This window comes from Triturus cristatus, chromosome 11 (assembly GCF_964204655.1).
Source record: "Triturus cristatus chromosome 11, aTriCri1.1, whole genome shotgun sequence".
NCBI lineage: Eukaryota > Metazoa > Chordata > Amphibia > Caudata > Salamandridae > Triturus > Triturus cristatus.
The window spans coordinates 183,019,603-183,040,478 of NC_140594.1; the positions used below are offsets into that span (position 1 = coordinate 183,019,603).

At 43.6% G+C, this 20,876-nt stretch overlaps 1 protein-coding gene across 6 annotated transcripts in view; it reads left to right on the forward strand.

The window, feature by feature from the left end:
- Window positions 1-20,876, forward strand: part of MAPKAPK5 (MAPK activated protein kinase 5) — a 480,082-nt gene that overhangs the window by 173,063 nt on the left and 286,143 nt on the right. For 2 of the 6 annotated variants that reach the window (XM_085636242.1, XM_085636241.1), the window contains exon 4: window positions 20,720-20,817. The exons of the other annotated variants lie outside the window; for them this stretch is intronic. In XM_085636242.1, the coding sequence (XP_085492368.1) occupies window positions 20,720-20,817 (98 nt within the window). The remainder of the gene's footprint in view (window positions 1-20,719; window positions 20,818-20,876) is intronic. 6 annotated transcript variants of the gene reach the window in all.

The window sequence follows — 20,876 nt, forward strand, 5'->3', positions numbered from 1 at the left end:
ATTCCTGTCTGATGTAGCACTAACTACAAGAAACTGCAGTAAAACACCGGGCATACCCGTGGTTAAACATGTGCGCTGTGGTGTGAATTCCAAATCTTATTTTTTGCCACTAGATGATCCTGAGCAAATCTTATTCTCTTATTGGGTCTCCCTTTTCCTACTGCCACAACCGGTGTCACGTGGACGCAGTCTGAACCATAGTACCGGGAGCATCATATACTTAAGGCTTGAGAATCGGAAGCCAGCGCGGGGTTGACTCCTGAACCGGCCACCTTGGGGAGAGGATTGAGCTGCTGCTAAAGAATGGCTACCCGGGGCACGGCCGGTACGTGCTGGCAGTGGACGTGGTCAGTACCGTCCTCAAATGTCACGTCTACGACAAGGCGGCGGCGATCAGGGGAGCTAGCAGCAAGAAGTTGACTATGGGGAAAGGGGCTTGTGTGGGAGAAAGGGAGGGGTGTGTGTCTGTGAGGGGCCTGGGGAGGGCCGTGCACACTGAGAAGGGAATGCGTGAAAAGACCCGAACTGTAAGGAACGGACAGTGGGACAATGTAGGCTTGCAAGAAGAGGCAGAGAAGGGAATGCAAGAGCGGAGGTTATGCAGATCTGTCAAGTTCCCTACATGTATGCTTGAGTTGGTCACCCGGCCCAAGCTTTTGCTTTGCTTTTTGGGACTTCAAGTGTTTATTTTTATGAAGGGATAAACAGGACTGCAAGTCCCAGCATGCAGAGGAAATCCTTGAATTCAAGAAAGTCGTCAAACCATACAAAAATGCAAACCTCCCTGTCACATTACTGCCTGATGCACACTGTGTTGTGGCTCACAGTTTCACCCCTTCTGCGAGGAACAACAAAATGTTTTCTGTTTACCCAGTCCACTATTGCTAATAACTGCCAACAGCCCTTCTAGAATATTACTTTGTTTGGTTCCTGCTCGGGTTTTGCGATTTCTTGACATCATTCACTGGACGGGCTGTCTAAAAACACATCACACCCTCCATAGCTGGGCTGGTCATCCGGTCACGTTGGCATTTCCGTTGTGTTGTGCAAGCTGCTTTCAGGGTCAGGTGGGATACAGTCATCCATCCTTAACACCCTGCTGGGTCAGATTCTAGCCGTAGCCCTTTGGCGCCTGCTACCATTGTCATGATGGAGGCAGCTCTCGTTTCCAAGTAGCTTCTTCTCAGCTGGAAATGCCGCAGCCTGTCAAGTGCCGTATGTGCATGATAGGTTCATGCCAAGCTGACCTGAGCAAAAGCAGGAGGCTGACAGGAAGGCCTGCCAGGCGCGCAACGGCCATTGGGCTGAAAGGGTTTCAGCTCCTCCGTAGTGTGTGGCAGCCCGGACTGAGACAGTTTCCCGGGCACACACAGCTGCACCAGAGTACTTCAAGGTCTAAAGACCATTTACATGTTAATGAGGCTTTGTTGTTCTTTCACCCCTTCTTGCCCCTGCATCCCCACTCTGCCTATTGCTGGAAGAATTAGCCCCCCTCCTCCGAAATTTGATTTGGCTCTAGTTGCACTTCTGAGGCCTGCTATACCGCCTCAGAGGGGCACACACAAGTACCACCGGGCAAGAAAGAAACTCGGTCTTTCTCTCTTTGCAGCAAAACCCCAAACAGCTGGCACTACAGCCAGTCTTGGCCGAATAGCCTCTCGAGTTCCAAGTCCATGCAGCGCCATCTCACAGCCCCGTGGGCAGTGTTGCATGTAACGCCCCTGTGAGCCAAAGGGCTAGGGGAGGAATTGAAGGGCGTGTGCGTTGAGGTGACTTGCATGTTGGCAAGGGTGGATGTGCCGCAAAATAGTTTTAACATAGGCGCTGGAAGTAGGGGTGTGTGGGTGCTGCAGCAGCCTCAAAATAACCATGGTGGCGTACCGAAGGAGAATGAACATTTAAAGATTACTTTAAATTTAGTTTTTGTCTTTACAGAGGTCCAATATCAGGCTAGTCTTCTTACACATTTCTGCTGATTCTTTTTTCATGGAGATTGGTGTTTAATTTTCTTTCTGTGACTGCTAAGTGAGAGGATTTTGTAAAGTGAACTGTGACTATCTTGCTAATGTAAAAAAGAGACTGCAGGATGTCGTTTTTCTAACACACTGAAATGTAAAATACCTAATAAACTAACTGTACAAATATTTCATAATAAATAAGGCGTTGGGAAAGCTTTTTTTTTATAATTCTGAAGTGCGATGTAAACGCGTCTTGTGATGGGATCTAAAGAAATGGATGACCGTACAATACCACAACATGATTTAATAATATATTTGTGACGGTGTGCTCCAAAATGCTACCTTATCACTCTCTTGCTGAATGGGCGTGGCTCATTTGTGACGCATGTTCTTTGTGATGCTTGGATTTTTCAGAATCCCTATGATTTCAATGATGTTACATTGATGGCAGCACCCCTGGCCTGAGCCTCAAAATTGTTCCAGCACCACTGAGTAACAACTACACTGCCCATATCCAAAGCAGCACTCTGTAGAACCAGTAGCCTCAGCCCAGCCATAGCGTACCTGGAGTTATATCAGTGTACCATGCTCACAGTGACATGCCCAGGCCATGCGTGCATCCTATAAAGCCTCAGCAAAAAGTTAAGTTATACTTAGCCCCATTCATACTATCAATATAGAAGAGTTTGCCCTGGCTCTGTTCAGCTAAAACTTGGAGAGAGAAAAACACACCAAGCATTTTGCGAAGCAGTAGGTCTCGCATTTGCGAGAGTTTAAGCTATTGGCATTGTAAATGACAATGCCTTTTATTTATGCATTAAAAACCAACACGTAAATAAAAGACATTGCCTTTTACAATGCCAATAGCTCAAACTCCCACAACTGCGAGACCTATTGCATTGCAAATGCTTGTTTATTATCTCGCAGTCTGTTACTGTCATTTGTCTGATTGTAGGGCATGTTCTGCTTCCCTCAACCTGAGGAGGGAATGTCTTACTATGCTTTTGAGTATACTATGTGGGTTCCATCTCCTGGTGGTTTCAGTGACCAAAGAACAATAAAACAAATAACTAACCCTGAACCCGGTTTCTAACCCTCGAGCCCCCCACCTCCCGTGATTTCCCCCCCTTCCCCCCCCCCCCCCCCCCCCCCCCCAACATTCTTTCCCCCTCATCAAACGAAGCAGTTCTCAGTCTGGGAAAACCGGGTGGTCTGTTGTCTACCCCCACTACTCTAAAGTGAATTATTTCCCCAACTTCGCTAACTTTATGTTCACTATGCAATGTTAGCTTTGTGCAAAAAAGTACTTATCGCCTTCTAGGGGTTATGTGTGGCTTCTGAGTGTCCTCCCGCTGGAGTTCAAGTGCCTGAACCCACATTCGTCACCTCCGGCCAGGCGGATTCTGTTCTTTCAGCTGTCTGTCATTGTCTTCTCTCTCTAAGGCTTGTATCTCTGCCGCAAGTGGGTGCAACGATTCTGCCCCCGAGGGCGCCTCGCTCTCCTTCCGCCTTCTCTGGGGCGTTAGTTTATCTTTGCCCGGTTTCTCTGGCCGCACCCCGTTTCTCCTGTGGGGCTTTGCTCTGTTACTTTGAGCGGTCTGTTGGGCAAGCGCTTCGTAGCCTGGGCCTTCTTTCCTGCATTCACGCCGGGCAGAATCAGCCCCTAGTAGGCCTGCAGCTCGCAACCGGCCCGACTTCACTCTTGCCGGTGGCCACTGCCCCGGGGTCTCCCTGTCGTTGCCCCCGCTCTAGCCACTGCGTCTATGTTCACAGGGAGAGGGGAGGGAGGCCGTGGTCTCCTCCCCTCCCTCTGTTTGTGGTGTCCTCGCTCAGGATTGTGGCAGTCCCCAGGGCGTTCTGCGCTCTTGCCTCCCAGTGTCCTCCCCTCGGTCTCTCCCGTGACAGGCTTTCACCCGTGAGAGATGCGGTCCAGCCCTCTCGGAATGGGTCTCTCTCAGACCCTCAGTCTTTCTGTGTGCACCTTCCACCAGTCGAAGTGAGCTCAGGCTGTGCTGTGGCCGCTTCAGTCCCTTGTTCCTGGGAAGGGGAACCCACCGCCCAGCGACACTTTCCCAGCTGGGCCTTTCCCCGGGTTCTGACCGTTGTGTGTCTACCAGGAGGTGTGGTGGGAGTGGGGATATCTGCCTCTCCTTCGCTGCGGCGGTGTCCGGAGATCTTGCTCGCCCTCTGATCGCCCTCTTTCTCTTCGACCGGGTGAGACTCCAGCATATCAGGCCGCCATTTTGAGTCACAGCCGGCGATTTTCCTTCTCATCGATATTCACCGTTAATTCACTCTTTGGCAGTTATTTCTCGTTCTGGAGTGGTGCAGTGTAGTTCTTCCACTTCCGAACACTCATCGAGACCAATTTGAAATCAGGATTTCATAGGATTTGAATCAGGATGATAGGCAACATATTACACGGCTATCGATCAAGCCTCTCACCCCCCACCCTGTAATGATTTGATTTTTGGGCATCATAAGCTGCCTAACACCTACTTAGAAGTCAGTATTTCTCTGAGACCAGTTCTATCAGAAGCCTAGCCCCCCCCCAAATGTTTTAATTGTGTGCATTTCCAGAGGATTTGAATCAATACACTGTTGAATTGTTTGAATGCCTGCCTTCTATTGAAAGAGAATTTTTCATCCATGAGGTACTTGTACGGTATGCCCTTCTTCAAGAAGGCTAAAAAAATGCAATTATCCTTAGAGCAATAAACAAGCAGAGTTTCTCATATGCTGCAGTGTATACTGTAAACTATTCAGTGCAAAGGTGCATGTGTACTCTCCTGAACAGTAGTAGTAGTGTTTTTTATTTTATTTAAAGAGACCCAGATCTAATGAAACATAATGTTCGAGGCATTTGAGCTGTAGATCTTATGCTTTGCATAAGTCTGCCATCTAGTGTTGGGTCCAGATGTTTGCACTTTCTTTTTCTTCGAAAAAGTCTTTTCCAGTCACAAGGTAGGTGACTCCTTTCGGTGATGGTGCGCATGGCCATTGACTCCATTGTTAGATTGTTTGTTTCTTTTCACCATCGGGTTCAGAGGTGTATTGGTGCGCTCAGGTTCGACACCGTTCTCGGTTTCCCCTCGGTGCACAATCCACTACCCTCGACAGTATTGTTTCTCAATCAGGTTCCCCATTCTCGGTGTATCGTATCGTTTAAAAAACGTATTCGATCTGAGAACTCTTGGTCGGGCCGTGGGGCCTACCCGTGTCGTGTCTGCTCGCAGTTGATGGAACGGACTCAATTTAAATTATGTCCTAGGTGTCGCACTAAATATCCATGCACCGACTTGCTCGAAGTGTGCACCTTGTGTCTCTCTCCAGAACACAACGAACGGTACTGCGACATGTGCCGATCTTTTTGATCAAAGAAGACGCTCTGTGATCGTCGGCTCGACATCACGAAACGTGCCAACGAAGCGGCTCCGCTCCGGATTTTTTTGGAGAAGATTCTGAAAAATCTTCGACGCCTAAGGAGCCGAAGCGGAACACATTTCCTTGTCAGACGCCAAATCAGACATGAAAGAAGACATTCCGCAGGGTCAAGGTACCATGACTCCCAATACTCTCCTGCCCCAAACCATGCCCAAAAAAAAGGCTCAGGACCCCTCTGTGCCTTCGGGCCAAGGCCGGCACCAAGAACATATTTCCAATACCCCGCCGTCAGGCTCGGCACCGAAACATCCACCGAAGCCTTCCAGCTCGGGACCGAATCGGCCCCATTTGGGCACTGAACCGAAATCTTCGGCTCTGAAATCCAAACCTTCGCTGACGAAAAAATATTCGGATCTGAACACTTCGGCACCGAAACATTTTGCTCCGAAAACATCAGTGCCGAAAGACAAAAGTCCTCCTCCCCCATCCAAGGAGGCTCGTTTTGACTTTCTGCCTTCCAACACGGATCTGAAACAGAAAGAACTTGTCATTAATCCTTAGACTGGTCATATTCATGTAAAATTGCCAGCCAAAAGTAAACCAGAGATGGAGGTTGCTTACCACATTCCACTTGAGAAGAAAGATGTGGCCACTAATCCTTCTCCTCCTTCCCCGCCTTCCCCACTTGACCCTAACGTACTCCTACACTTTCACCACAGCCACAGTCACCTGACCATCAAGGTGATGGGGATGACGATGCACCGGATAACAATGATCCTGATGCATGGGATGATTATAATACAGATCCTAACACTGATAACGACCCGGATCTATACCCTACAAAACCATCTCCACCTGACAACAATGTAGTGTTTATAGAATTAACTAATAGGGCTGCTGAATATCACAGGGTTGAGCTTCACAAAGAAACTATTAGATAGCAGCAAATATAGGCCAGTAACGTTAAAATATTCAAATCAATCTTGTAAAAAAAAAAAAGAGAAGAGTTAGCAGCAACAATAAGTATCAGAGCAGCAATACACATACAGTACATACCAAGGCTGTTAAAAACATTATTAAAACATGTTCCTTCTCTTGGCTAAGATGCACTTCAAAAAGCTTTCAAAAAAGCTTTCAAAAGCAAACGTCACAGTGATTAAGTTGCATTAAAAATTACAAGGCAGCTTTACATTTAGAAAACTTATATCTGCGTAAAAGTGGTAATAAACATTTCATGGTGAATGGAAGATAAAATTGGCAAAAAAAGACAAAATATAAAATAGTTTGGCTCGAATGTTCACCACAAGGGCAAGTGGTAATAGTTTCAGAAGAATGCTGGCCCAAGGGGAAACATATCAGCCAGTGAAAAGACCCCAGCCAAAATCTCGTCAGTAGGTTCCTTTCATGAACATTATTTACATGTAAAAGATACGGGGCAATAAAAGGAGGATCTTGAATAAGGCAAACATCTCTAACAGAAGGTTTGGACAATTCAAACCGTTCACTAGAACACTCTTTGTGTTCCCGGAAGCTATCCAACACCCTCTGTTGGTCCCCTCTGCCAATTGATTCCGGGTGCTCAAACATAGAGACTCAACCGAGATCAATGAGGCAAGATTTAATATATTGTATCCAAGGGATAGAAAGACCTCGGGAACAACTTAAACAGTCTCTAATAATTGCCCGGTTTAGTTCTGCTTCTTCATTAGCCCAAATTAAGCACCAGGTGGCTAAAGGTGCTGCGTTTATAGGGTCCTGTACATAGTCAAGACGTAGCTCGAGATGGAGAGAGAAATGTGGCGATGAGGGGGTAACTCTTAAAACTCTGCGACAAAATCTATTCTCTTCAGTTTGTATAGCATGCACATCCCTACATCCCCAAATACCCATGCCATATGTTAAGATCGTTATGCATTTACGATTATAGATCTCTAAAATAGAGGCAATGGGCTTTTTACCTATAGACATTGCAAGGGAGAAGGTGGTCCCAACTGCTCTCGTATAGCGTATTATTCTATTTTTTTATGCTTGTATTCCTTGTACAGCCTTCCTCGATTTCCATAACTAAATACGGGAAGGAACTAACCTTCTCCTGCCTCTTGCCTTCCACATTCAAGCAGCGGGATTTGGTATTGTTGGGGCCACAAATCATTATGAAAGTTTTCTTATAGTTTGGCTCCAGCCCCAGGTCCTTCATAAAACAGACGTAACTGGCAATAAGTTTTTTTAGGCCACTCAAAGTCCTTGCCAGAAGTACCACGATATCTGCATAGGGAAACGCGGGCACAGCCTTTGGGGCTAGGACACCGCCTTGGCGCACCACATGCTTGATGTTAAGCAATTCTGAACACTCCCCCGGCATTGACATACCTCACTGAAGCTGAAAGATCGTGATGAAGAAACCTCAGTAAAGAGACCAGGCGCGCGTCGACTCCCATGTTAATTAAAATGTCTCACAGGTTAGAGCGTGAGACATAGTCAAACGCACTGAACAGGTCCATAAAATCCACATGAGTGGAAGCCCCCTTTGCATATTTATATTTGGCCAAAATAAGGTTAAGATTTAGGCACTGCTTGATTGTGCCTAGTCCCTTCCTAAAGCCATACTGGCTGGGGGCCAAGATGTGGATTGCATTAATCCAGTCCAGTAGGCGATCTAGCATGACTCTCCCGATAATTTTAACGGAAGAATCCAAAAGGGATATCTGCGATAACATTTGGGGCTGTGCACGTTACCTTTTTTAAAAATAAGCACAATGAGTTTGCTACATTTACCTTCAGTGGCTGCACTGAGACTTTCTGCATCTCATTGGAAGATTACGTTTACCTTCTTAATGACCTGGACTAGCAAGTCTGAGTTTGTTTATTTACGGTTCTACCACAGCAGCTTAGTTTTCAGCACTTTGTTAGCCACTATGTTTGGGAGATTATGGAAAGTGCTAATGCTCAGAAGAGCCGTTAGGCTTACATTTCTTTTCTCATTGGTTTAATCTCTTTAGGAGTCCATTAAACTGGAAGGGTGAGGGAATTGGAACAAGATTGGACAATTTAGTTCCTGTTCATCTCATTGGAGAACCACCTATACAGCAGTGGGCTAAGTTCTAGACTGCCTATTCACGGGAAACCTTGATTTTGGGTGGCCTTCTAGCCTGATAACTTTGAATCTCCTTAACAGCTTCTGTCTCCACCACTAGCTGAGGCATTACCATTACAGGCACGACCAGGCTTGGCTCAACCAAGCTTGGCTCAACAGAAATGGCCTTTAGACAGGTGTTGGGAGATGGGGCTACCTGCATTACTTCTTGGAGCTGTTAGCCTCTTCCATATTTGCCACATGCTAACTTCAGATATTCAGACAAGGCCACTTCATTTACTGTTGTACACTGCCAAAGACATCATCTTTTCAACCTGCTACCAAGATGGCTTGTAAAGAGAAGTGCATTTCTAAAAGGCGCGTACCAGTGTTACTACAGAAAGCAATCAAAGCAGCAACTTTACCTGAGGAAAGAAGACAACATACTTCATTCCAAATACTGAAACCAACTAGGGGAACCTCTTCTACTTGTGCAATGGAATTATATTTTTTACTCTCCCATTAAAAATAGTCATGTTGCAATCCATTATTCCTCTGACCAATCCTCAGTTCATCATAGCTTTTTGGCAGTTATTACAGACTTAAAATCCCATTTTTGTCCTGGCACATGTGCAGATGATTTTTACTAAGGCATTGTCCTTGTTGTTGGGAATCTTCATCAGCAGTGGTGATGCTGCTAAGAATTGGTGATTTCTTTATGTGGCCATGAATGAGTGACAATCATAGCGTCAAAAGGCAGCAGGTCACAGCACAGAATGAAGGGCCCTGAAAGAGAAGCAGGTCTTTGAGCATGTCTTTGACTCTTTGAGTGAATAGAGATGAATTGTAAAAATTGATAGAGGTCTAATATTGACATATTTCCTTAAGTCATATCGGTTATGCATGGTTAATTACCAACTGAGCTAAGCAGCCTGATACACTAGTCTTGTTCTCCAGACTCACACATAGTCTATAAATCTGTTGAGCAGAGTGGTGGGTTTCTTGTTCATATTATTTCTTGGGTAGCATGCCTGGGGGCTGCAGAGCCCCACACTGACCCTAAAGGGTAGTAATTTGCAATAACTGTCAAAGCATGAACGGATGGAACACAAACACAAGGTCTCCCTTGTCTTCATGGGAAATATAGTGTAAGTGTTCTAAATTGTATGGCTGCTGTTGATGAATTAAGTGAAGAAAGAAGGCATAATCATTGCCTCTGGTCCTGACACAGAATAAAGAAACCGAGACTATAACTGGTATTTCTAGAAAAAGTGTATTACCTTGCAATGCTTATTAACTTCCAGCATAATTGATGATAGAAGAGAAGGAATTGTAGGGAACAAATGATTAAGTTTATCCTTGGATACATGGGAAAGAAGAACTACTGGATGTGGGTATAAAGAGTCCAATTTAATATTCTAGGATTCCGAATGCGTGTAAGCAAAATTAGAAAATCTTAGGTCACTTAAAAAAAAGCTGTTAGCTAAAATAATATGTCGGAGAGGCTTTGTATGGTTAATGTGACAAAAAAGGTGTATTCATTTAAAGTTGGATCATCAAATTAGAGGGTTGGATGCAACACACTAAACGTTTCCAAATGGTCCTTGTGCCAGGTCCCCCTGCGACAGTTCTCCTGCCAAGCTTGCCCACAGTTTTCTACCCTTTGCTGCCTTCGGTTTGTTCCTCATATGCTCATCTTCTGCCATTTTCTGCTTGTTTCAGTCTTTTATTTTGCTTCTTTCTGCTTGTTTCCGACCTATTTTTTGCCTCTTTCTGGTCATTTCTAACCTCTATTTTGCCTCTTTCTACTCGTTCCTGACCTCTATTTGGCCTCTTTCTGCTGGCTTCTGACCCCTATTTTGCCACCTCCTGCTCAGTTCTTATCTTAATTTGACGCCTCCTGCTTGTTTCTTCCCTCTTCCTACCGTTGCCCTCCTCCCGCCGTTTCACCTCCTGTCACCACCCAGCATCCTGCCCATACCTCAGGACCCCAATAACTCAAGACCATGCTCTTCGACGGAGACTTTCCATCCACAGCACCCAGATACCTCTAGGGCTGACAGTGCTGTGCTATACAAATGCTGATGTATTGAAAATGTGGATGACATGCAAAGGAGATAAGTGATTATATAATCCTTATATTTGCCAAGTTTGGGCAGGAAAGCGGTCACATTAAGTAGCAGTCATGTTCAAAATATTACGTGAATATTCAGAGAAAGAAGAACTAGAAATTGAATATGTTCCAATGGCTACACCTTCTCTGTATGAAATTGCTTATTTGTGGGAGCAAGACTTCTGGCCCATTTTCCTTGTAGATGGTGTTTTTTTGTGTGCATACTGCGTGCAGCCCAATAATGTTTCTGGCGACTAATAATTTGGTATTCTGAAAGGGGCAATGTTTAGATGCCACTAAGACATTACTCCATGCTTGACATCCATACCTGCCATCTGTACAACTTCTACCTCGAGGTCAGTCTACATTGAATGCCATTACTAGTGCTCAGTTTGGACTAAATGGTCTGTTGAAGGCATTCTCTAAACTGAGGATGAGGAAATTCAACAATAATGTTTGGTTACGTTGTTAGTTCTGCGTATTCTGTGCAGAGCGTGTCCTATTAATCTTAAAATTGGTTATCGAAAGCAGTTTTTTTTTGTTGGGCATAATTTCACAATCATATATGCAATAATATGCAATAATTACAATTCATTGGCAGATAAACAGGAAAACAAACAAGCATGTAAAAAAGAAGAGAGTTAGAAAATAATGCACTATTTTATTCCCACCCACCCACAAGGAGTTGGACTCACTCAATTATCTTTAGTTTTTGGATAAAAAGAAGAAATGAGATGGACATTTGGAGTTTACCTATTCTTCTCGAGCCATCTGGTCAGCGGTGCCCACATTTTTAAGCCTTTAGTTCGAGACTGCAATCTCTTTTTTTCATAGATGGCGTTTTCAAAATTATAATTTGCCAATAAACGAGAAAGCAGTTTGTGAAATCCATGGGGGGTTGGATCCAGCGAGGCCAAAGCAAGGCATAAGCGAAATGTTGCCATGCCAATAAACACAAATTTTTGTCCTGGCTTCCCTTGCAGTTCCTGGTCCACCCCAAGTCCAATCAAGGACGGGGAAAGGAGACAGTCAACCCCCAGTACATCCTTAAAAAAGTTGGAGATCTCTTGTTTTAATTTACTTAGAGCATCACAGGATGCAAAGATGTGATTTAGATCCGCCTGAAATAATGCGCACCGGGGACAAAGACTTCCTCTTCCAGTCCCCCATTTAGCAATCTTTTTTGGGGTGTAGTAAAGTGAAAAACAGGATTTATAATATTGAGCCTGAAGCCGGGCCGGAATGAACATTTTCTGTGCTAACTCAACTGAGTAAAACAATAGATTTTCCGGAATTCCTATCTCTGCTTTCCATTTTAATGCTTGTACCTCCATGTCATCCGGCATTGATGAATTGAAAAAGTTATACACTGCTCCGATAGATAACGGTCTATTCTTTCTTAAATTATCTATTATATAGTTATTGGCAAAGCCTATTGGGCCCACCACCTTTCTTATTTAGAAAATCCCGGTATTTTCGAGAAATCCCTCCAATCTAATTCATACAGCTCCTTAAGATTTTCAAAAGAGGCTATACCAGTTAGAGAATAAAAATCACCAAGCTTGGGCAAACCCGCATCAGCCATCTTTTAATAAAAGGATCTTTAAAAATGTATGGCATTTTGGGGTTATTACAAATCGATGTATAGTGATTCAGGCGAACCAGACCTAACAATTTCCGAACTGATCTCATGATTCTATGCCCTCCTATCAAGGTTTTAAAACGGACCTTCTTATAATGACTGTCATTCAAAAATCTCCAGGCCCAACCCCATGCGTCTACGCCCATTATAAGTTCTATAGGTGTTGGTACTTCTTCCGTAATGCTGTCTCTGGGCTGATCACGGAAGGGTTAAATTAAATAATAAAGTAGTGGCCCAATAGTATAGTCTTATATTTGGTAAGGCCAATCCTCCCCTTTCTCTTGGAAAAGATAAATATTTATATGCTCTTCTAGGCTTTTCATATGCCCAGATAAAGCGAAAAAATAAGTCTTCAATTTTTTTTCAAGCAATTAGTGGTGAATTCTAATGGGATTTGTCCTTAAAAAATACAAAACCTAGCGAAAAAAAGCATTTTAATTATATTACATCTGCCAATGAACAACAGGTGTAGATTATGTAATCTTACTAGTTCGATTTTTGTTTTGGCAATCAAAGGATCAATATTAACATCAACAATGTTATCTATGTTGGCCAAAATATCAACTCCAAGATATGTTGCCTTCTCCACCTGTCTAGTGTCATTGACCAAGCTGATAATATTGCAGATAATTTGGGTTTTATTACTGTTGAGGGAATACCCTGAAAGCTGCCCAAATCTGTGCCTCAATCTCAACTATAGCTGTTTCAGGATTAGGGGTCACTAGAGCAATATTGCCGGCGTATGCCAACACTTTAGTTTCCCAGCCATGGGATACGATAGGCATAATATTCATGTTGGTTTCCAATTGTCATAGAAAGGGATCTATATATCAGGGGTGTGGAATTTATTAAAATATCTACTTGTCCATGGGGCAGGTTGCTTCATAAATCTACTTGTCCTGTAACAAAATCCACTTGTCCCATTGGTGCGGCGACAAATTATGGCAGCAATCTCATTATATAAGAGCTATTATATAGCCTCTCTGATTATGCCAGGGCTCATACCATAGTATTGTTTTAATACTAGCAATCCCTTTATGTTGCTACGTTTCCGCAGATCTACATACTGGGACCGAAGGTAGTGGTAAACAATAGATTAAGGGTTGGAATGTCCTTTTGAGTCTGTGCGAACCTACTAACTTGCATGTTTTAAGGGTTTTCAACAACTCTTCTCTAATCTTTTCCAATACATGTTGGAAATTTACTCTTGACAATGGCAGAAGTAAACCTTCTTCCAGAAATGGAAAAAAAGTGGTTGGAGGGAAAATAAACTTGCAAACAGGTTTTCGAATGAGCAAATCTACACATGCATATTTGCTCATGCTAAAATGCAGTTCACAAATATTTTCTAGGAGTACTATCTCTTGCCCTACTGCTGTAAATTCTTGTGAATTCACGAAAGCCATATTGCTGCCCTTAATGCAAGGACATATACCAAGGGTGCACCTTTGAGACTTTCTTTAATAATGGGGCCCCTAGTTTGGTCTGGTGTTAACCATGACCTTTTGTATTTATCAAAATTCTCTCTCTGTATCGGCTGGCTTCACGGTGAGTGACAGCATTCTGCTCTTTCACAAGGAGCATATCGGCACACAAATTAGTTTTGTTCAGTGCCAGTAACTAATGTGGCAGTGTGTGCTTTTTTGAGACCAGAAACAATTTTTGCTTTTACCAATGTTTGTTATAATGATGAGGGTCCAGCAGCTCTCACATCAATAAGGTTTTACAAAAACCATGCCAACACAAGTCATGCATTGCCAAAACGAAAAAGCTGACCACCATTTCAGACCTATTGTCTTTGCCAATGCTTGTTTATTTTTAGGTTTCCTAAAATCTTATTGAAACTGGTTACACTGATTTTCTAATATGAATATTTTGGAGAAATACTAGCATGCATCAACACATTTTACTAAATGATGCTGCAAAGAAATGGTACCTAACATTTTACAGCAGTTTAGCAAAAAAAATAAAAAAAGATTCCTACTTTCATTTTTTAGTAACATTTTATATTGAAAGCAAAGATTCAATAATCTTGCTTTCAAGCTTCTGCAAATATTTGCATCTAATCAGAGAGCATTCTGGGAGCATTATGCATAGCCTCATATTGCTAAACTTTGAAACCGTTTGTACACATTTTTATACTGGAACCACTGTCAGTAGTGCAGTCAGAACTTACATTTACTGAGAGCGCTCACCCTAATAAAGGCTTTCAATTAATGAACCATAAATACAAGTTTGAACAGCATTAACATATGCACACAAATATTAACTTAACTGCAGGCAGTGCCCTTCCCTGATCCTTAATGGGGTACTGCAAACTGGCAGCCAAAGGGTTTGTGCTGCAGGGGGTTGGGCCTGCTTGTCCCAAGGACAAAATGCACATTAAAACTTGTTGCCCTTGACCCCAAACAATATGTCCTGGGTGTCGGGCTATAGGAATTCCACATCCCTGATATATTGTGCAAACAAAAGCGGCAAACTTGGGCAACCCTGTTTGGTACCTCTGGTTATTTTAAACAAGTCTGTGCACTAGGCTGGAAATAGAGCATCGTAAATGCCTGACGAAGTCCCTTGCCAGGGTCTCCCATAAGACAGACCAGGAGACCCTGTCAAAGGCCTTTTAAGCATCCAGCAATATTAGTGCTGTTGGATCCCTAGAGATGTTACCGGCATCGAATAGTGAAATGACTCTTCTAATGTGGTCTGTCGTGCCACGCCCTGGTATAAGTCCATGTTGTCGGGTTGAGACTCCCTTGTGAATTACAAAAGCTAGGTGAGTGGCAAGGATTTAAGAATAAATCTTACTATCGGCAGTTATCAAAGTTATAGGGCGATAGGAGCCAGGTTCCAATGGTGTTTTATGTTTTTTAAGAAAAACTATAATTTTGGCTTGTGTCCTTTCCATTTGGGAGACTGTTAATACATAGCAAAATATCCACCCATTGGGGGAGTTCCTCAAGTTGTTGCTGATCCTCTTGGGAAAATTGTTCCATTGGAATCTGATTAATATATGTCATAACCTCTTCCAAGTGGCCAGGTGTGACCTTATGATATAGGTATTGGTAATATGAATAAAACACATTATGAATTCCCTCTGGGTCTGTGGTTCTTCCTCGCATAGGGTAATTAATTTCTGCTATTATGTTCCATGTAGCTTTTTGTCTAGCTCTAGTTGCAAGGTGATGCCAGACCTGCTCACTACACTGCTTACTACACTCATATGCTTCCTCCTTCCACGCTGCTAGTCTATCTGCAGCTCTTTTTGCTATTGTCTCCATATTTGATGTCTTGGCTACCATCACTTTTGCAAGTGCTTCTGCTGAGTCACCCCCATTTTGGAGCACTGTAATCAAGTCGTCTTCTGTAGCAGCCAAACTAGCCTGCATATCATTTAGCAAGTAAAGCTTTTCCTTATTCAAAGATAGCGAAAAGCTAAGTGTCTCTCCCTGTATTCCTGCTTTCAGCGTATCCCATACCACTTCGACACCCTTAAACTCCCATGTTTTCTTTGAGAAATTGGGGGATCCACATCCTCATATGTTCACAGTATTCTTCGTTAAAAAGTAAAGATCGTTCAAAGCTCCAATTGGTCATGCCCATGTTTTTAGACACTATTCCTGTAAGTTCTACTACTAAAGGATTGTGGTTTGCCAATATACGTGGGGCTTTCTCAATTGAGCAAGCATGGAGAATAGTGTGAGATGCTAATATAAAATTTTATCTTGCATGCTTATTCCAGATATCTGAAAGTGCCTGCTCGCAAAAGTGTCCTCAAAGCTCTAAATACCTTTGGTTTCCATCCACTATAAATCCAGTAATTGTCAAAAGTTATATTTTGATTGGCTGGCAAATTTATATTAAAATCTCCGCAGATAATTATGGGTAGTGGCCAGGCAGCTAATTTATTATTTAAATGATCAAATACTGCTGGGTCGTCTAGGGTGCTCATAAGAACTGGTATAGAGTTCCTTTAAGGTCATAAGAAGATAAGGATTACTGTCAAGTGTGTAGGGTTCCAAAAAAAACCACTAGTATTGCTGTGGAAAGGGGAGGAATTCCCCTTGTCGGAACTAGGGCTCTCACACACCCAGCAAGCTAGGTGTCCTGCTTCATCATATGAGCCTGCCCCTCGTCAGGTCGGCGCTGCAATACCTGACGCGCACCCGAACCGGGGATCTTTAGCGGGGGATCTTTTGTTGCTGCCGGTAGGTGCAGTGGGGGTGAGGGTCCTAGTGTGTGTAGATGTGAGTGTAGGTGAAGTGAATCTAAAATAGGTCAGTTAGTCCAAGAAATACTTTTTATTATGAAGGTAAACGGCCTAATTAAAAAAGCATTGGCATAGCCAATAGGTCTCGCCTTTGAGACCTTATAAGTGTTTAGCCATGCAACCGTTGCATAACTAAATACTTATAAGGTCCCAAAAGCGAGAACTATTGGTTATGCCAAGCGGCCGTGCGGCCGCGAAAGTGAAAGTAATCGCGTCAAGTGTGGCGCGCGCACATGCACTGTAGCTCTAGGCTGGCCTGGTGGCTCTTTTTGGAGCCCTCTCAAAAAGTCTCACCAGACCAGCGCATGCGCTGGGTCAGACGAGACCTAAAAAGGGGGGTTGAGGTGGGTACTAAGACTAGAAATGATGCATCTAGCTGTGTATACCCTACTCTCAAATGATCGACATGTTTCGTGCCATATTTGTCATAAAGATCTGGGCACTTCCTCAGGATCAGTGATTGTACTATCTACACTATGTGGATATGTGAAAAATCTATATACCACTCTGGCTAGTTAGGTAACATGAAACGAGAAATGGGAGGTAGATATGAGCAATACGTGAGGGTGCACTCACACAGTGAAAAATCTCATCTTCAATTGAGTAAAAATTAATTACAGAGATGTAGTCCCAAGAAGCAGATGGGACCACGAAGGCGACATGATCAAAACATAATATCCTCCTGTGTATCAGTGAGTAGTGTGATACCAACGTTATTTTATGACGGTTAAAAATTAAGGACTCTGTGGCAGTACGGACAAGAGTAAAACTTAAAACAGGTAGAACTCACCTAAACTATTAGCAAGGAGAGCTTGCAACAGTTTCCGGCGGACACAGGGACTCCAGTTGGGTCCTAGAATGGTGAGTATAAAAGGGGGCTCTAGGTGAAGCACCGTATAATGGAAGGATTGCCATGCAGGAATCACTGGGCCTATTAAGGGTGCGTGGATGCAAAGGTCACAGACATGGTGACCAGGCCAAGGAGAGCTCATCATGCAGCCGGGAAAACCTGGAACCCAGTGGAGGCCAACCAAATGGGGTCCAGCACAACGGAGGTACCGGAGGCAGTCCAGTAACCACCGATGCTCTGAACACACAGTTGGCCGCTCCGGATCCCGAGGATAATCACTGGATAAAGCACCAAAAAAGATCGGCTCGAACCAAGGTGTTCAGTCGATCTTTACATAAGACACTCACCTAGAACAGGTCACCATAGTAGCATTACTCGTGGGTATTGCGAAGAAGAGGCAGGACATTTGGATGGTGTTAATGGGAAACGATGAGCACGTTGTATGTCCTTGTCCTAGTCTCAGGAGTGTAGTTTTCGGGAAGGCTGCCTTAAGGAGCGTGATCATAAAAGTCCTGGGATCGTTCCCTTCCACTCCCTCCGGAATACCAAGAACGCGTAGGTTGTTGCATCGTAATCTGTTCTCCTGCTCCTCGACTTTCAGCATTAGATCTTTAACTATGCCATCATATTCATCTCCTTGCGTCTTCAAAGTGGCGACATCCTTCTCAAGATTTTTAGCACGTATTTCGACTGAGGCCATTCTGTCCGCAATTTCGACATACGTTCTGCCCACTTTCCTTACGGTGCCTTGTAATTTTTGCTTGGCGAGGCGTGACCTTCGGTTGTCTAGTTTGACCTCCTCTTGAAAGCTCTTAATTGACTGTAGTACTACTGCAAGGGTAGGTTCACTCTTGGTATCGGCGACTCCATCCCCCACACTTCCTGTAAAAGTACGGTTGCCCCCCCCCCCCCCCCCCCCTCCGAGTACACCGGTTGGTCGGACAAAGTTGATAATTGTGAGGCAGAGTAGTCCCATCTGAGTTCCGCTGTGCTACCTCGATCGGGGGTCTCACACCTCTTGTGCCGACTAGCCTTTTTCCTCAGGGATTTTTTTTGGGCACAGGCTTTCACGGACAGTTCTGAGTCTGTACTGCTGTTCCAGTTATGACTCCCTCCTTCGCTGGAAGCGGATACGCTTACATCTGAGATTTCAGATTCATCCGTTAATTAATTCAATTTTTCCTTGTTATTTGGAGTTTTTGGCAGGGGGCCATGAATCTTTTCATTTTTTTGATTTCACTGGAGATAGCAACATCCTTGTTGATTGTTCCAGATTTCCTAGCAGTGCTAGCTTCTGGGTTTTGTGGGTCATCTAGGGAGCAAGAGGTAGGAGGTTTAAGACTAGTCTCTTCGTGAGTCATTTCAAGGCTGGTAGCTGGGGTTGACTGTAAAATAGGGACATCGGGTATCTCCAATGCGGCTTCGGGGGAAACAGCAGCATTAATAGCAACAGTTTGTTCATTCAGGCCCCCTCCCCCAGCTGTTTCGACCGTCAACACACTATGCGTTTTTTCATCAATCAGGCCAAATAAGTTGGAGATAAGTGGCTGGCCGAAGTGAGCGGTTTGGCCGATTATCAGTGGCTTTGATGATTTTCATTTGTGTTTTTTTCTGTTTGACAGTTCGGTCATTTTTGTTTATAGAATCAGCTTTTTCAATCTGCTCCCTGTATTTTGCCCCGCGCGTATCAGGACGTTTCTGGTGACTTTCAGATATTGACGGGTTAGGCTGCAATAAATCATTACCCGCGGGGGGCTGTCAAATGCACACTTCTGCCTTTAAGCGGTTTCGCCCCCGCCATCCTTACTTGTCTGACTACTGAGTCCTGGAAACAATGTATCCTCCGCACCCAGACTACGGATCGGGGGCCGCTGCAGCTCCTGTTTGTCAAAGTTGATTTCCTCGAGGTTGACAGGACTCTGGATAGCCGATAGTATCCTCACCAGGGAGCCCGTCACAGGGGCATCCTGCCGCAGGGCAGCAAGCGTCGAAGATGCAGGAGCGGAACGAGCCGATACTGCCGATGACCAGGGAGAACACTTCACCGCTGCAGGGAGTTCAACCCATTCTTTTTGCCCAGCGAGTGTCACCACGATTTGCAGGTAATGAAACTGATCCATATATCAGGCTTTATCGGGTATTTTACGGTGATTTATGGTAGCATATCAGGGCTTTAGACGTCTTTTGAGGATCGGACCGGTGGAGCTGTGCAGAAGCGGCGGCTACTCAGACGCCATCTTGCCTCCCTTATTAAAAGCAGTTTTTGACAAATTAGATAATTTATTGGTTGCTGGTGTTATGACTTATGCCCCTGCATCCCAAAGGCTTTAATTTGGCTGCGGGTGTAGAGGGTGTGAATATTATTGTTTATTAGCTTACAGTTTTAAATATTCTACATGGTATAAAGGAAAAATCAAATTAGTAGTGGCTATAAATAATCATACCAGTTATTCGCACCTTTTTTGTGCAATAAGAAAATGTACGGAAGGACATCTGGCTAGTCTTGTTCCTCCATGCATGTAGTTTTGTTTTAGCCACTTTCTGTTCATAGCCAAGCTACATCTTGACATTAAACTGCCATAACTGTTGCAGTCTTTGTTTCTTTGCACTTTTCCGCATTGTGGTGTTTTGCCCCTCCTTTCCTATTTGTTAATGCCTTTTTTCTATTACATTTTTATTAAATTATTCTCTTGATCAGATTCCCCTACTGGTATCCAAAGTTTGATCCAAATCTGTTCTTAGTCTATTCTGGGGTAGAATCACTCACTTCACTTGAGTTTACAGTAGAAACCAGAGTATTATCAGTCCTCAACAAGACCTTTGCTCATAAGATCTGTAGCTTTATAAGATAGCCAACAATAGTATTAAGATCTGCATCTCTTGGAATACAAACGACAGTATGTTTACAGCGCTAATGCCTGGAATATTTCATTTTTACCTTTTTGCAGAATGTTAAATGCTTCATAAGCCTTGAGCGTTTTGTTAACACAATTTTCAAATAAGATAACATAACCATACAATAATATGCTTTTATTTAAAATTATTGCAGATGCTAACCTCGAAGAATGATCAAGATATAATTCCACAATGAAAAAGGCAAAAAGAAAATGCCACACACTTGTTTTTTGTACTGATAATGAAGTAAAAAAAAAAAAATCTACGTTCATTGTTCTGCCTTAATGGTGTCTGAAAAATCAATTCACCATTTCGCTTGGGCCCTGATTTGCTTTCGGTCCACCGGTTCGCTTGTTCCGTTATTGCCATGTTATAAGTTAAAATGCCATTTTAAATGTCTTTTTATTTTAATTCTTTGATTGTCCACGACTACTACAATTGTATTAACATGGAGGTGAAATAGTATAGGCTGACAGTTGAAAAGGTAGTTTCTTGCTCTGCATCTTGTACAGTAACCTTTCTTCCGTTTTCTTTAAGGTACGTCTGCATATGATGTGTGCCACTCATTCAAATATTGTTCAAATTATTGACGTTTATGCTAACAGTGTGCAGTTTCCCCACGAATCTAGTCCAAGGTAAGGTTGCGTGGGCAGATTTAGTCCACATCTTTTGTTTTTGTTGACATGACGAGGTC